This window comes from Bombina bombina, chromosome 7 (assembly GCF_027579735.1).
Source record: "Bombina bombina isolate aBomBom1 chromosome 7, aBomBom1.pri, whole genome shotgun sequence".
In the NCBI taxonomy this organism is placed as follows: Eukaryota; Metazoa; Chordata; class Amphibia; order Anura; family Bombinatoridae; genus Bombina; species Bombina bombina.
This window is the reverse complement of record NC_069505.1, coordinates 494,729,709-494,747,607: the sequence shown is the minus strand read 5'-3', so window position 1 is coordinate 494,747,607 and position 17,899 is coordinate 494,729,709. Positions and strand designations below refer to the sequence as shown.

Below are 17,899 nucleotides of genomic sequence, written 5' to 3'. Positions count from 1 at the left end.
CATATATGATCGGACGGTTTGCTGTCCGCCGCCTCAGAGGAGGCGTACGAGTTAAGGAGCAGCGGTCTTCACTTGCTTCTTAACTCCTGTTTCCAGCTAGCCTGAAGGCTCACAGGGAAACGGGTATACGGCCCCATTCGGGCCGTGATAAATCACCCCCCATATCTCATGTGTTATAATGAAGGTTTCATAACTTTCATTTATGAATTCATGCTCATGTGCTCATTTGTGCTGCATGTCAGTGTTATAAATTCACACTGGACTGGCATTTGTATTACTTACAGTATTACATGCTTTGTCTGCCTGCCTGGAGCAATTCCCAAATACATTAATTCCCAAATACAGGGTTAGCTGTTCTTTGTGATTGTTATGGGTGTTACTATGTGGATAAATATTACAGCACTTATTAGTTGAGCAACAGAGGCATAGAAAGTCTTGTACTGGTGTTTTAAAAAAAGACTTTGAATTCAAACCTTTTTAATATTACATATAAAAGGACAACAATTAAACACATTAAAGAGACATACACACTTGAAGAAACTGGGTGATTTAAAAAATAGTTTTTTTTTACCAATCCAAAATCATTCTTTAATCCTGGTGGATAAGTAGGTTCTTATTGACTAGCTTGATTTAAAGCACTAACCAATCACTACCCATGTAAGCTCTAAGACGGGCACTGGGTTGAGTACATTATACTGGCATAAGAATTAAAATTAATGTTGTTTTTTATGTGTTTTTTGCACCTCCAGTGTACGTAAATGGATACTAAACCCAAATTTATTCTTTCATGATTCGGATAGAGCATGCAATTTTAAACAACTTTCCAATAAACTTATATTTGATAAGTTGCTTCATTCTTTTGGTATCATTTGCTGAAAAGCATACCTCAGGAGCTGGGAGCTAGCTGCTTATTGTTGGCTGCACATATATACCTTCTAGTAGTGCATTGCTGCTTCTTCAATAAAGGATAGCAAGAGGATGGAGTTAAATTGATAAAAGAAGTAAATTGGAAAGTTGTTTAAAATGTTATGCTCTATATGAAAAATTGTGGGTTTCATGTCCCTTTAAATCTAGTATTGTCTAAGAGTGGCTGAAGTAGTATGGGGGAAAATGAAGAGAGAATGAGATGGTTGGGTTGAGGAGGGAACTCTCGCTATGGCATGGAATGCTGTGCTGAAGTGCCTTTCTTCTAATTATGTAATTATCAAAGGAAGCTGTTCCACAAAGCAAAAGAAGAATATACGTGGTTTTATGGCAAAGCAAATTCCCTTAGAAATATGTTTATGTTGAAATAGGAAACACATAGTTATTGTAATTGTATATATAATGATTGTATTTATAGTAATTAAATAGCTATCAAGTGTATAGGCTACAAACATTTTATTGATAAAAAAATCACTATGCATGAGTTTTACAAATGTATTTGTGATGAGTAAAATCAATAATATCTGCTGCTTAATTCATACACAATATTTAAGTCACATTATAACTTTTACTTTGTGATAAATCTCTGGATCTGTAGACTTATTTTATGGTCTAATAATAACAGAAAAAAACAAGAGTTTTAGAGGTCAGAAGAAGATGATAGATTTGGAGTGCTTTGCTTGGGATTGAATATATCTCCATTTATAAACAACTACAACATTCAACCACATTTTTTAGGATAATTATGGAAAATGATCTTCATTTATGTCTGGCCTGGCAATGGTTTGAAGTTAAGGTCATAAGTGACCAGATAACCATCATTGTACATGTAGAGTTTGTGGTCATTTGGATTGTATGAGAGACTCTGAACATTCTCCATCATCTTGTCAAGAATTACACTCATCTGTCCTTCCTGGCCAGTTCTGGTGTTGTACATATAGAATATTTCTTCTCTCCTTGTGTTGAGGGTCCTTGTGGCATACATGACTCCACATACCATGAAGGCATTGGTTACTCCAAGCTTGTACTGAGATGTGGTCCAGGTGTTTTCTACAGTCATGGAAGTAGCATTAAGTTTGCTAATTAAAATATTTCCAGAATTCTTTTCTGTTGAGTAAATGACCCAAAGACCATCCTCATCACTGGCCAGGTCAATGTCCTGCCACAGAGAAGAGGCATATGAGAACCGATTGTTGAAGGCAGCATCTGTAAGAGTTTTACGTTCTACGGCAGTGGTTTCTGTATTGAACTTACAAAGGTCCCTGGTGTTGTAACAATTGTAGTACAATGAATTGTTAAACATAATCATTCCACCACCTTGTCCACAATTTGAGTAGTCAATGTTGTTGTAAGAAATAGTCCTAGCGAGCACCCTTTCTGTTTGTCTCTTGTAGAGAAGGAGGTCATCATATGATGGGTAGAAACGTAGGGTGTTCATCATCCTTGCATCTGTGCTTAGAGGGGTCACCCAGTGCACATCTTGATTGGCACCCAATAATGAGTCTTTTCCCCAACCTCCAAATTTATAGGCAAATCCTAACCAGTTCAGTTGAACCACAAAGGGTTTGCTGATGTTTGCAATCCCTCCATGTGTACATTTACCTGCATAAAATAAGATCAACACAACAGTTAAACCAATAATTCTTAATACTTTAAAAAAAAAATAGATATATTGTAGCTGTTTCTCTGCAGAAAGTGAATCTTATGTTTGAGAATTGTATTTTTTAAAGGACAGTAAATACCTTGAGATTTATTTATATAAAAAGATTAGTTATGCATAATAAAACAACATTGCAATATTTTTTCATTATTTATTTTGCCCCATTTTAATGTGATTGGGCTCTGAAAATTGAGCAATTTCGAATTCTCAGAACTTTAAATGCGCCCTGCTGAATTCTCAAGGATAAGGTGCCGATTTATTCAGGCTCGCCAGAAACAGCAGTTATGAAGCAGCGTTCGTAAGACCGCTGCTCCTTAACTGGCCTGCCTGCTCTAAGGCTGCGGACATCAATCCGCCCGATCCTATACGATCGGGCTGATTAACACCCCCTGCTAGCGGCCGATTGGCCTCAAATCTGCAGGGGGCAGCATTGCACAAGAAGTTCACCAGAACTGCTTCAGCAATGTCTAACTGCTTCAGCGATGTCTTCCGGACATGATCCACTACAGCGTATAATGTCGGACAGGCATTGATAAATCGGCCCCTAAGTCTGCTACATTCCCATCCCTAATTGGCTTTAACTGATAACAACTGCAAATAAATGCATTTTATACTAACGTTATTAACAAGGTTAGGCCAGCCTCCTCCCCCAGACTATGGACCCTGGAACTTGAGGGGATTCTGTGTTTTGGGAGGTGGGTGCCCAGGGGACATTTAGAGTACTTTTACCCAGGATTCAGGTTTACCCCGTTTCCCCGAATTCCCAGAGACTCTGAGAACTGGAGGGCCCTGATACAGAATTAGGGTTCCTGTGTTTTGTTGGGGTATAAGGTGACAGCCCAAATTAGCATTGCCTGCTCCAAACCCCCCTCCCCTAGACTCAGAGCAGGAGATTGCACTCAGCACAGACATTCTAATGCTGGGACCTCCTGCTGTTATGTTTCTGCATATCCAGTCTAGGGGTAGATTTATCAAATGCCGGGCGGACATGATTTGCTGTAGCGAATCATGTCCGACCGACATCGCTAAATGCCGACAGCATTCGCTGTTGGCATTTATCATTGCACAAGCATTTCACTAGAAATGCTTGTGCAATGATAAATGCCGACAGCGAATGCACATTCGCTAGCAGGGGGTGTCAATCATTCGGATCGGGATGATTGCAGTCTTAGGACCACTGCTTCTTAATTTACGTTTCCGGTGAGCCGGAAACTTCGGGCATAGAAAGCAGCATCCGCTGCTTGTTAAATCTACCCCTAGGTGTGAAGTGTCTTTCTGTCATAGTGTGAGTCATTCATTGTCCTTTTGTAAGTTAGGATGTGATTAGAGTTTTATTTAGCTAACCATTGTCTGATGTGTGTCCCATTGTATACTATTTGTTTCTATTGTTTATGTGGTTACTACCCTCCTTGTTGGAAATGTATAAAAGCTGTGTTTTCTGTGCAATAAAGCTGTTCCTATTTTGACCCTCAAGCATTCAGTCTCGGCTAATGTTGTTAGAGGTAGCTATAACAGCTTGCTATTCTAATAGCAGCTGGTATCCAGCGGAGGTTTATCAGTTGGTGTTTGGTGGGAGGAAGCCAACTTTAGCAAGTATACCCAGTCTGGGGTACCAAGAACCGCTACAACTTAGTTCAATACAATGTCATTATGAAAACAGGTTCTATTATCTCAAGCTTTCACAATTTGGTGTAAAAGGTTTAAGAATACTCAACCTATTCATTAAATCTATGGCTTGAATGTGCTGTTATCTTTGACTAGGTTATTTTAAACAGAGAAGATATTATTTAAAAAAAGAAACAATTTTTAACCCGTTGGGAAAGATCATCACTAACCGTAGCTGACTGTAGGAGGAACAGGAAGACCTTGGCTCTTCTCACAATCTTCCAGGCGTTTTTTCAGGGAAGTTATTTCCCGTCTTATAGCCAGCACATTATTCTTGTCAAATGATTCCAGCTGGTTGACCATGATTGATATATTACGAATCTGAGGAATATAGAAAATACAAATTCAGTACCTTAAGAAGATCTGCATAACATAGCTGGACTTATTAAATTCCCATCACAGATTCAACCATGATAGTGTTATCAATGTGCTTATATTTAAACAAGTATACATTTTTTTTAGCAGATAATTACTCACCTCTACAAAGAGGGTTTCTATTAAAACATTAGAGCCATCAATGGATTCCCTTAGCTGCACAACCAATGATTCCATCTCTCTAATCTCCAGCTTCAGTAGTTCAAAGTCCAGCTCTGTAATTGAGATACCTCCCATCTCCACCACTTCTACTCTTTTGGTCAGGTTCTTCAGCTTCTCAAGGTAACCAGTCAACGTGACCTGGTAGTTTTGTATCTGTGGAGATTATATAAATGTATTGGGTTGAGAAGAAGTTATTTGAGTGTAACAGCTAACATCCTTTAAAGAGTTAAATTAAGTAAATAGATAGATGGTGTACAAAGAATTTAAAATGTCAAAGGTTTATCCTTTGTGCCAACTTCATGGAAAATTAATCAAGCATATATCTTTAAAGTTGCATTTTACGAAAACTATTCCCTGACATCTGAAGAAGTAAAGACAACGTTGAAAGCTCTGTGTGGGCGGTACTTAGTTCAACCTTCTGGTGAAATGGTGAAAAATTGTTCATCTGTTTAGTTTGATAGTTTGCTCTTTAGTTTACAAAGGATGTCTCTTGGTTAAGGTTTTAAGCGGTGTAGCCTTGTCTTGAAAGCTACACGAAATGACATAGTGAGTTTGAAAAGCATCACTGTTAAGTCTGTTGGGGGGTAACAAAGTGTTCCATAGTACCAGGGCAGATACTCAGATCAGGACCCCAGGCAGTTAAAGGAACAGTCTACTTGAAAATTGTTAATGTTTAAAAAGATAGCTAATCCCTTTATTACCCATTCCCAGTTTTGCATAACCAGCACTGTTATACCTATCTAATTACCCATATCTAAGCCTCTACTTAGATGCACTGTAGCCAATTAGTGCTGGTTCCTGCATAACTTAATGTGAGTGAGCACAATGTTATCTTTAAGGCACACACGAGCTAGCACTCTCGGACTGTAAAAAGCTAATAAAAAGCTAAGAGGTGGCCTGCAGGGGCTTAGAAAGAGGCAGAGGTTATAGAGTATATAAATATAATAATGTTGATTATGCAAAGCTGGGGAATGGGTAGTAAAGGTTGTTATCTATCTTTTTATACAATAAAAAAAATCAAGTAGTCCCCTTTTAATAAGGGAATGGCACATACATTTGTATTGTGTTAAATATATAGACAGCAGATTCTTTCCATTCATTGTTTCACTAATGGTGGGCAGTACAGCCAATCATATATCATATTACCCTACTGAAAGAAACCACACTGGCTACTGAGTCTTTGTTTCTGATGACCTTCCTTGTGTAATACAGGTCACAAAAGCCAACATTATGAGTTTAATGCTATTTTCATTAAAGGGACAGTCAAAATTAAAATTTCATGATTCAGATAGAGCACACAATTTTAAACATCTTTCCAATTCACTTAGATTTTCTAAATGTGCACAATCTTTTTGTATTTACACTTTCTGAGGCAGCAGCTTCTACTGAGCATGTGCAAGCTTTACAGGAGATATGTATATGCATTTTGTGATTGGCTGATGGCTGTCACATGATGCATTAAAGTGAATGTAAAGTTTAATGAATAAGTGCCCGTTTTTTTTAAAATACTCTTAAAACAGGGGCACTTTCATTCATAAAATTTTACATTAAAGCATCTATTTTAAAACGTATTATTCTGCAAAAGATTATGTATTTTCATAAAATCTCAAAAAAAAGAACAGTGCACATTAAAAGTTCTTTCAAATGTAACAATTCTAACAATGACTGCTAGTAATATGATACAAATTTTGCAAAAAACGCTTGTCTTGCCCATTTGGGTCCTCAAGCCAGCTGGGGGTCTAAATGGGCAACACATAGGGGCCGATTTATCATGCTGCGAATGCAACGGTTTGTGTGCAAGCCTTCAGGCTCGCCGGAAACTTACGTTAAGAAGCTGCTCCTTAACTAAACCTCTGAGACGGTGGACAGCAATCATACCGATCACATATGATCGGGATGATTGACACCCCTGCTAGCAGCCGATTGGCCGCAAATGTGCAGGGGACGGCATTGCACAACCATTTTACCAGAAATGCTTGTGCAATGTTAAATGCCGACAGCGTATGCCGCTACAGTGGATCATGTCCGCCCGACAGTTTATAAATCTACCCCATAATCTGTTTTGACACGCTTTTTTGGGCCTATTTATTAAAGGTCTTGCGTACCTGATCCGACAGTGCGGATCAGGTCCGCAAGACCTCGCTGAATGCGGAGAGCAATACGCACTCGATCGGGTTGATTTCCGGCGATTCCTGTCCGCCTCATCAGAGCAGGCGGACAGGGTTATGGAGCAGCAGTCTTTAGACCGCTGCTTCATAACTGGTGTTTCTGGCGAGTCTGAAGACTCGCCAGAAACACGGGCCCACAAGCTCCGTTCGGAGCTTGATACATGGACCCCTTTATATAAGTGTAGCAGATTGATTAGGAATTATTAAAGTATATATGCTAACATTTCACTATAATTACATGTGTAATTCACCTACCTATACCTCACTAAACATTTCCACAGTATAAAGAATTTAATTTATAGAAGAAGATCAAACACTTAGATGTGTACTATATTAGTGCATACTTAGGAGACCATTTATCAAGCTCCGAACGGAGCTTGTGGGCCCTTGTTTCTGGCGAGTCTTCAGACTCGCCAGAAACACAAATTATGAAGCAGCTGCTCCATAACCCTGGACCGCTGCTCCATAACCCTGGACCGCTGCTCCATAACCCTGTCCGGCTGCTCTGAGCAGGCGGACAGGAATCGCTGGAAATCAACCAGATTGAGTACGATCGGGTTGATTGACACCTGGCCGCAAGTCAGCAGGGGCGGCGTTGCACCAGCAGCTCTTGTGAGCCGCTGGTGCAATGTTAAATGCGGAGAGTGAATTGCTCTCCGCATTTAGCGAGGTGTTGCGGACCTGATCCGCACTGTCGGATCAGATCCGCAACACCTTTGATAAATAGGGGCCTTAGTATTTATATAAATTTGCACGGACCTATAAAATGATTAAATTATTCTATCACTAATTTTTGCACTAATGTTCTATTGATAAAATGTTTATAAGGGATTTATTTATAAGAGATTTTTAACCACTGCATAACAAAATGGAAATAGATTAGTTTAACAGATAGTTCAGATAACTTACAGAAAAAAGCAAGTGTATATTTTAAAATGCAGCTGTAACAAGACTAGATACGTAACCTATAGGTTAAAATATAACTGGGCGTATTTAATGTCAGCTTAAAAGAGAGCATCTTGTCATGTAAAAGGTAAGTGACTTTTGTAAAATATACAGATAAATAGTTAATTCATATATATCCTCTGATATAAAAATGCCTTGTCATCTGTAATGATACAGCATTTGTAAATGGGTGACACAAAACCCCCTTACCGATTAAAGGACCAGTAAACACAGCAGATTTGCATAATCAACAAATGCAAGATAACAAGACAATACAATAGCATTTACTTTGAATTTCAAATGAGTAGTAGATTTTTTTTCTAACAAAATTTCAAAGTTATGTATATTTCCACTCCCCCTGTACCATGTGATAGCAATCAGCCAATCACAAATGCATATAAGTATAGTCTATGAATTCTTGCACATAAATAATCAGTTGGAGCTGGTGACTCAAAAAGTGTAAATATAAAAGACTGTGCAAATGTTTTTAATGGAAATAAATTGGAAAGTTGTTTAAAATGACATGCTGTATTATTATTATTATCAGGTATTTGTAGAGCGCCAACAGATTCCGCAGCACTGTAAACATAGTCGGTGTACAGGATAGCTTCTGTAGGGGTCAAGTGGGTAGAGGGCCCTGCCGAGAGTTTCACTGTTGTAGTCGGCTCTTATGCCTATCCTAACAGAAAGTGGTAACGGGGCAGAGGATGCTCCAGAGAAGGCTACACTAAATGTACGGTTAGTCAGATAGGAAGAGAACTACGAGAGAGCTGTGTCACAGATGCCGAAGGATTGGAGGGTTTGGAGCAGAAGGGGGTGGTCAACAGTGTCAAAGGCTGCAGACAGGTCAAGGAGGATAAGCAGAGAGTGACCTTTGGATTTTGCTGTAAGTAGGTCATTGGTAACCTTGACAATTGCTGTCTCTGTAGAGTGATGGGAACAAAATCTAGATTGCAGTGGGTCAAGAAGAGAGTTTAGTGTAAGGAAATGGGATAGACGTGCGTAAACTAGCTTTTCGAGGAGCTTTGAGGCAAGAGGGAGAAGGGAAATAGGGCGGTAATTGGAAGGGGAGGTTGGATCAAGTGAAGGTTTTTTGAGGATAGGTGTTACCAGTGCATGTTTTAGAGATGAGGGAAATATACCAGTGTTGAGGGAGAGGTTGAAAATGTGTGTGAGTATGAGGGTGAGGGTAGAAGAGAGGGAGGGGATTAGTTGTGAGGGGATGGGGTCGAGGGGACAGGTAGTGAGGTGGGAGGACAGTATAAGGGCAGAAACTTCATCCTCATTAACAGGGGCAAAAGAGCTGCATTTTTGGATATTTGGGTTTTGCTGTATCTGAATCATGAAAATTGAATTAGACCTGGGTGTCCCTTTAAGATACACTACATAGAAAGAAAGTATGTTTACACAGACCTCCTGCTGGTCAGATGGTCACTAACCAGAACTACAAAGAGAACATTTCTTCCCCAACTAAAAGGATTAAACTTCAAAAGATCTTGTGTTCTATGATCTATATCAGGTTAAAATCTAATTTAAATTGACAAGAGAAACGTGTTACCTAGAGATCCCCCTGTGGACAGCAGACACAGGTCTGGACTCATGTCTGAAGCTAGCTGAATTTCAGGGGATGTAGTAATTAGCACTGGCATACTGATAAACAAATGATTAATCACTGGGTCTCCTCGAACCTTCTCAATACACAAATACCCAGACTTGATGGCATGGGGGAAGTTGAAAGCATCAAAATTGAGATTTTAAGGTACAACTTGTGTCTAATGCTTATATACTATATTAATATAAAGTGAAGTGAATATGTATCTGTATTAAATTTAAAATGTTGGACTGTATTTCAAAATAAACATTTGCTTTATTTTAGAATCTGATCCCAATGAGGTTTGGAAATGAATACATATTAAATAAGTTGTCCTATTAATATAATCATAGACATGAGTCCATATTTTTAAACATTATTAAGACATGTGAAATGAGTAAATGAAATATATATATTAAATAGTCAATAATTATAATGCTTATATATATCTGTCATGATTTTATTGCTACATAATTCTAAGTGCAGGTACATATGGAATATGGAAATGACTGGAAAATGTGGTGATATAACAGCAGAATATTAAATATTATTAAACTTCCTAAATATTAATTAACATGGTACTAAAAATTTAAATCCTTTTAAGTCCCCTCACAGAAATATGACTTTAGAGTACATCTTTTGAAACATTATCAGTAGGAAATATATATTATATATATGTGTATAAACATGGCCTTTATATATATTTATATATATATATATATAGGATTTAATATTGTGCCCAGGTCTAATATTTAATGTATAAGAATACATACTAAATCAATATACTCATGCTTAGTCTTAAAATATATGTGCTCAGTTAAAGGGACAGTCTAGTCCAAAATAAACTTTCATGATTCAGATAGGGCATGTAATTTTAAACAATTTTCAAATTTACTTTTATCACCAATTTTGCTTTGTTCTCTTGGTATTCTTAGTTGAAAGCTTAACCTAGGACGTTCATATGCTAATTTCTTAGACCTTGAAGACCGCCTCTTAAGAATGCATTTTAATAGGTTTTTCACCACTAGAGGGTGTTAGTTCACGAATTTCATATAGATAACACTGTGCTCATGCACGTGAAGTTACCTGGGAGCTATAACTGATTGGCTAAACTGCAAGTCTGTCAAAAGAACTGAAAAAAGGGGCAGTTTGCAGAGGCTCAGATACAAGATAATCACAGAGGTAAAAAATATATAAATATAACTGTGTTGGTTATGCAAAACTGGGGAATGGGTAAAAAAGGGATTATCTATCTTTTAAAACAATCACAATTCTGGTGTAGACTGTCCCTTTAAGCCAAATAGTCACATATATATTGACCAAAAAGTTTATTAAGGCTAGGAAATTATGAGTGTATTAAATAGACATTTTATAAAAAATATATATATCCCTGTAATTGAGAAATAGAATATTTTAAAAATGAAATATCTCATTCCTAGAGATGTTGCCCCGGTGTTCAGTGTGAGAATTACAGCCAGAGATATTCAACCATGGGGGTTGAATTACAAAGTGGCATTTCACAGTTGCTAATAAGAAGCTAAGGGTGTACCCAGAGAATTTCCATTGGGTGATTTAGAAATTAAGGTGGAATTTTTCACAGACAAAAAGACTATGCAAAGAAGGGAAGGGAGACAAAAAACACACTTTGGTTTGGGGGCTGACTTAGAATAACTCTCTGTTGGAAAGAGAGAAATACCTCTGTGTTTGTGATACCCTGTTTGCAAAAAAACCTTCACATATGACTTTGGAAAATCTCTGGTTGGAAAAGCTGAAACTCTCAAATATTGTTTGCTGGTAAAGTATAGCGATTGTTAAATATATTTAATATTTTAAATCAAAGGTAGTGTCTATAGCAGTAGTTTAATTAAAGCTGTATTTAAAGGTGTAATTTATAGTTATAATTTACATTTTAGAGACCTGTGTAGTCCATAAATAATTATATTCGTACTAAGAAAATGTATTATTTAGAGGAAAGAATTAAGTATTTTAATGGTCATAGGTTAAACCGAAGGTACTGTGGTATATTACAACAATTGCATTTCTTATTGTGGTTAAATCTCTGGTTGTTGTTAATTAAGCATTGTAAATTAGTAATCCATATTTTGGCATTGGACTAATATTTCTGGCTAAATACAAATTGTTCTTGTAAGTTTGATGGTAATATTTGATGTTTAATTCATTTTGAGTTAAGGTTAATTTATAAAAAATATTGTGCCCATAATACTAAGGTACCTTTAACTCATTCTGAGTTAAGGTTAATTTATAGAAATATTGTGTCCATACATGGGATAATAGCGCTGCGGAATCTGTTGGCGCTCTACAAATAACCGATAATAATAATAATAATAATAGACAATATCTATTGAATAGTAATTAATCTAGATATCTCTATAGCCTGCTTTAAATTTTAATATTGTATTGACAAATTGATATATATATATATAGGTATATATATCTGGTCATAGGTGACATTCAGTTATTACATAAATATAGTCAATGTGTATATAAAAATTAACTGGTCAGGACTTAGAAATTAATTTAATTTGAGATTAAATATACATTTTTATAATAATTTTATCGTTATAATTTCTAGATATCATAATAGCATTTTGAAATACACTACAGAAATGTAACATCTTACTGGAGTGTATTGACAAGATTCTGCTAAATTAATTGGAGATATTGCTGACGATAATTTTATGATTGATTTTAATTATTAATATTCCTAATTACAATATGTAACACATTGGTGGCAACTGCTGCTGATAAAGACACCAACATTACTAGAGGACACTCCTGAGACATATCAACAGTCTTAATGGAGAGTTACACCTGAGGAAGGGGCGTGATCCAGAAACGCGTAGTGGTAGCGAACAAACACAGGTCTGGCCAGCCAAGTGTTCTACAAAATTCGCTCTATGTATGTTTTTTACAAGGTTTGTCTTGTTTTATTTTTATGTTGTTGTTTTTATACTTTGCAAACATTCTGTCTACCTAATTGTAACAGGAATATTGTTAAAAAAGCGGGGTTTACTAAATGGCGATATTTAACACACACCGAACAACGCAGCTGGCTTATACTAACTGTATATATTTATATATAAATCCTGCAATGTGTTTTTAACATTTTTTATTTAAGTAAAGCCTTTAGACGGTTGCTTGATCTTCGCAGTAAGGAATATATACTGCTATATTGTCTATTGATCAAGCGTTCTTTGCTAAATTTGTATCATATTACTTGCATTCATCGTTAGAATTGTTACATTTGAAAGAACTTTAGATGTGCACTGTACTTTTTATTGAGATTTTATGAAAATAATCTTTAGCAGAATTATACATTTTTGAATATTTTAATTTATTAACTGAAACTAGCGCTGTTTCTGTCTCCCTAAAAAAGTTTTATCTTTGTTAGAATAGCTGTTGTTCAGTATCTGCATCACTACATATCTATCATATATATATAGATATAGGTATTATTTTTTTGGAATTACACTAGGTGGCGCTCTCCTAATAAACTTTAATCTTTTTTTTAAAATACTTACCTTTATTTATAAAAACAGACCGGCGATCCTCCGCCTGCAGATCCTGCTATACTTAGCATATCGATGAAAAATCCGGCTTCCTCCAATCGTTGCATGGCCTCACGAGCTGGATGCCTTGGGGGGAACGCAACGATTGGAGGAAGCCGGATTCATCATCGCTCTGCTAAGTAGCTGCGGGCGTAAGATCACCGGTCTGTTTTCATAAATAAAAGGTAAGTATTATAAAAAAATATGCTTCAATGTAAAGTTTAATGAATGAAAGTTCCTCTGTTTTTAAGAGTATTTTTTTAAAAAACGGGCACTTATTCATTAAACTTTACATTCACTTTAAGAAGAAGAATGCAATAAATTTTGACATTTGTCAGAAAAAAATCTACTACTCATTTGAAATTCAAACTGAATGCTTTTGCATTGTCTTTTTTTATTATGCATGTATTGATTATGCTATTCTTCTGTGTTTTAGTGAAGCCTTTAAATGTTTGTGCGGCTGATTCCTTGGTAAGAATAAAAATTACAACAGTGTCATAGCAGTAACCTTCCTTCTCCATACCTTGGTGATTTCCTGCTGGACGCTGATACTTAGGTTATAATTGGATGATTCCAGTATCTCCATCCGATATGTTGGAAAGCTTGTATCTGGTAAGATCACCGAGCACTGACAGACCCCCGATTCATCCACAGACCCCGTAGAGTTCACCGTCTGTAAAAGATTGTGTATTGGTAGAATCTGAGAAAAATGTACCCACTTATTTTTCAGAAAACCAAACTGAGCCACGAGCTCTATAAGTAAGAAATATCAGATTCACAAATTTGTGAGAATAAGAGAACTAAAAGACTCATTATGACATCACTTTCTTCATGGGAGGGGTAACGTTATTTACCAATCAATAAGGAATAGGCAAATGAGTACAAAATACCCACAATGCATGCACACATCTGCAAATATACCACATTTCTGAGTTCTGCTGTTTGCAATCTCTACGTAAAGTCAATAGAATGTAAATATACATCACAATGACGTTTAAAATACATGTAACTTTCTACAGGTATACCCCACTCATACAGCGGGTTAGGGACCGGAGCCCCGCTGTAAAGTGAAAACCGCCTTAAAGTGAAACAAGGCAGTTTTAGCTTTCGTTTCAGTGTTGAAAATCTTAAAAACATGTTTGAACTAACATATATTAGGGATGCAGTAGTGCTACGTTTAGTTTAACACTAGCACAGCACAGTATTCAATTAGTATTCCATAAATACTGTACCTGTAAAATAGTGACAATTACTGTAGTAAAATTTGCCAGACTATAACACTGAGACACAGATTGCACTGTAATGCTGTTAACAGAGTGAACTAAGCATAACAAAATGGTGCCAGTCACTTTTCTCGCAATCTCACAATGATTACAGCACAGTTTCAAAATCCTTGGAGGTTAAATTTCAGCTCCACAAAGCCCTGTATTAGCGAATCGCTGTAAAGTGAAGCGCTGTAAAGTGAGGTATACCTGTATTGATTTATGGCAATAATATCAACCAAATGTCACATTTTACCAAGCATTTAATTAAAAGTAACAGTAAAAGCAAAATTAAAGGGACTGTCTAGTCAAAATTAAACTTTCATGTTTCAGATAGGGCACGTAATTTTAAAAAACGTTCCAATTTACTCTCCGCTTTCAGCATTGCACCAGTAGCTCTTGTGAACTGCTGGTGGAAAGCCACCCCCTGCATATTTGCGGCCAATCGGCCACTAGCAGGGGGGGTGTCAATCAACCCGATCATATTCGATCGGGTTGAATTGCGGTGATGTCTGTCCACCTCCTCAGAGCAGACGGACAGGTTATGGAGCAGCGGTCTTTAGACCGCTACTTCATGACTGGTGTTTCTGTCGAGTCTGAAGGCTCGCCAGAAACACGGTCCTTCAAGCTCCATACGGAGCTTGGTAAATATGCCCCATGGAGAGACGAACACTGTGTTTAGTGGAATTCACTACTTATCAGGACATTACAAGACATTTTTGTTGTGTTGCTATAGAATAACAGATCAGCCAAGTCTAAACATTTTCAAACAAATTAACATCATTTTACTACAATTATTTAGCAATAGCCAGTCTATGGGGTAGATTTATTAAATGATGGGCGGACATGATTCAATGTAGCCAATCATGTCCGCCCGACACTGCTTAATGCCGACAGCTGTATGACCGCTGCTTCCTAACTTCAGTTTCATGAGCCGGAAACTTTGGGAGGACACAGGAGCATCCACTGCTTGTTAAATCTAGCCCATAATGTAAGTATAAAATGCATTGTTTTGCCAAAATTATTAGTTAAATCCCATTAGGAATATATATGTAGCAGAGTTAGCCTTGATAAGTTGGGTGCAATTTAAGTTCTGAGAATTAAAATATCTGCAATTTTCAGAGCTAAACTACATGAAAGGGAGCAAAATAAATAATAATTGAAGTGTGTTGCAAAGTTGTTTACTATTCATAACAGTTTATATGAACATTTCAAGATAGATAGATAGATAGATAGATAGATAGATAGATAGATAGATAGATAGATAGATAGATAGATAAACATATGGATAGCTAGACAGATAGATAGGTAGACAGACAGATAGATAGACAGACAGATAGATAGACAGACAGACATATAGATGATAGATAGATAGATATAGATAGATAGATAAATAGATAGACAGACATATGGATAGCTAGACAGATAGATAGATAGATAGATAGATAGATATAGATAGATAGGAAATATATAGATAGATAGGACAGATATAGATAGATAGGACAGAAATAGATACAGTATATAGATTTAAGATAGAGAGATAGATACACAGACAAACAGATAGATAGATAGATATAGATAGATAGATAGATAGATAGATAGATAAATAGATAGGACAGATATAGATAGATAGGAAATATATAGATAAATAGGACAGATATAGATAGATAGGACAGAAATAGATACAGTATATAGATTTATGATAGAGAGATAGATACACAGACAAACAGATAGATAGAGAGATAGATACACAGACAAACAGATAGATAGAGAGATAGATAGATAGATAGATAGATATAGATAGATAGATAGATAGATAGATAAAGTTAAAATAAATAGATGGACAGACAGATATACCTATAGATAGTCAAACAGATAGACACACAGACAAACAGATAGATATACATATAGACGGACAGATAAAGATAGATAGATAGACAGATAGACAGACAGATACTTTTTAACAATAATAATCCCTCAAACCCAGAATACACCCCATCTGAAGGGAAAGTAAACAGCTTTAGATTTTAATATGAAATCTTTAGTTATGTACAGTAAAACAACTTTGCAATATACTTTCATTATGTATTTGGTCCCCTGTTCATGTAATCTAGGTCTGAAAATGATGGCTTTTCTAATTCTCAGAACTAAAAACGCACCCAGCTGACTTCTTAAGGCTTACCCTGCTACATATATTTCCCTAGCTGGCTTTAACAGATGAAACAAAACCTTGTGCTTCATACTAATAATATGGCCATGGTTAGCCCTGTTGTTTGCAGACTCAAGCCCAGATTGGATCCTCTAAATGTGGCGTTTGGCTTTTGAAAAACATTTGCATCAAACAAGATGTTAATTTATTTTACAAATGTTTAGACTTGGCTGATATCTTATTCTATAGCAAGATCAAAGAATTGTCTTATAAATAATAAAGTACCTTTAAAAGGACATGAAACTTAACATTTTCTTTCATGATTCAGATAGAGCCTGTGATTTTAAACAACTTTCTAATTGACTTCTAAAGTACTAAATACACCACTGTCTGCACCAAAATTATCACAGTGGCATTAATTTAGTCCACTGTCCCTTGCTGTCTTTTGTGGTATGATAGTGCTTTTAATGATAAAACTTTTATTGTATTATTAAAGGGACATAAAACCCCAAATTTGTCTTTCATGATGCAGATAGAGCCTGCAATTTTAAACAACTTTCTAATTGACTTTGATTATAATTGTTTCTTCGTTCACTTGGTATCTTTTGTTGAAAAGCAGGGCCGTATGCTTAAGAGCCAGCACTCTATGGCAGCAGATCTGCAAGAATGTTATCCCTTGGCAAGAGCACTTGATAGCAGCACTATTTATTGCCATGTAGTCATCCAGATGCCTACCTAGGTAGCTCTTCAACAAAGAATATCAGAACTAAGCAAATTTGATAATAGAAGTAAATTGTAAACTTTTTAAAAAAACTGTATTCTCTGGGGCGAATAATAAAGCCTTCAGGCTCGCCGGAAACAGAAGTTATGAATCAGCGGTCTAAAGACCGCTGCTGCATAACTTGTCCGCCTGCTCTGAAAATGTTTGAGTTTTATATCCCTTTAAATAACAGCCAGCTTCTCATACATACCACATCACTTCTCCACATATCTGCATCTCTACATATTTGTAAGTAAATGTTTATGGTTTCTGCAATAGACAATTGTGATGCTGTGTCTTTTACTCACCAGAGAGGCAGCATGGATTTGTAAAACTCCCAGGAGAAGCAACAGTAAGTGCATCATCTTGTCCTCTGATTCTGTCTCCCTCTTGTGATGGCTGCTTCACCAATAACCCATTTATATAGGGACAGGGTTAGGGTGGAGTATTCTGGAATTTCCAACCGCCGACCCCCCCCCCCCCAGTCACACAAACCTCCCCCTCCCCTCTCCCCCATTATTGTACCTGAGACTATAAGTGAATGCTGTTTACTGAAGTGCTGTAATGTTCTTTATTTATGATTAGGAATGTTGTCCTATTACTACAAAATACAAATGACACATACTGTAGTTAGCAAACTTTTGTACTGTGTGTCTCCAAGCAGAACAA

The 17,899-nt window shown here is 36.6% G+C and overlaps 1 protein-coding gene across 1 annotated transcript; it reads right to left on the bottom strand.

The window, feature by feature from the left end:
• Positions 1 to 460: 460 nt before the first annotated feature.
• LOC128636029 (olfactomedin-4-like) lies at positions 461 to 17,617 on the bottom strand. The gene is made up of 5 exons (XM_053689103.1): positions 17,539 to 17,617; positions 13,583 to 13,732; positions 4,727 to 4,939; positions 4,420 to 4,570; positions 461 to 2,526 (listed from the first exon to the last, which is right to left on the bottom strand). Exons 1-5 carry the CDS (start codon positions 17,593 to 17,595, stop codon positions 1,688 to 1,690), a joined length of 1,410 nt encoding a protein of 469 aa, XP_053545078.1. The 5' UTR covers positions 17,596 to 17,617; the 3' UTR covers positions 461 to 1,687.
• Between the last annotated feature and the right edge of the window lie 282 nt (positions 17,618 to 17,899).

Bases quoted from the DNA above. Each gene is read 5' to 3' on its own strand.
- LOC128636029 (XM_053689103.1), bottom strand. From the start codon at position 17,595: ATGATGCACTTACTGTTGCTTCTCCTGGGAGTTTTACAAATCCATGCT. The intron at 13,733-17,538 runs GTGAGTAAAAGA...AATCTTTTACAG, and splicing joins AAATCCATGCTGCCTCTCTG to ACGGTGAACTCTACGGGGTC. The intron at 4,940-13,582 runs GTATGGAGAAGG...TAATCTCCACAG, and splicing joins TCCAGCAGGAAATCACCAAG to ATACAAAACTACCAGGTCAC.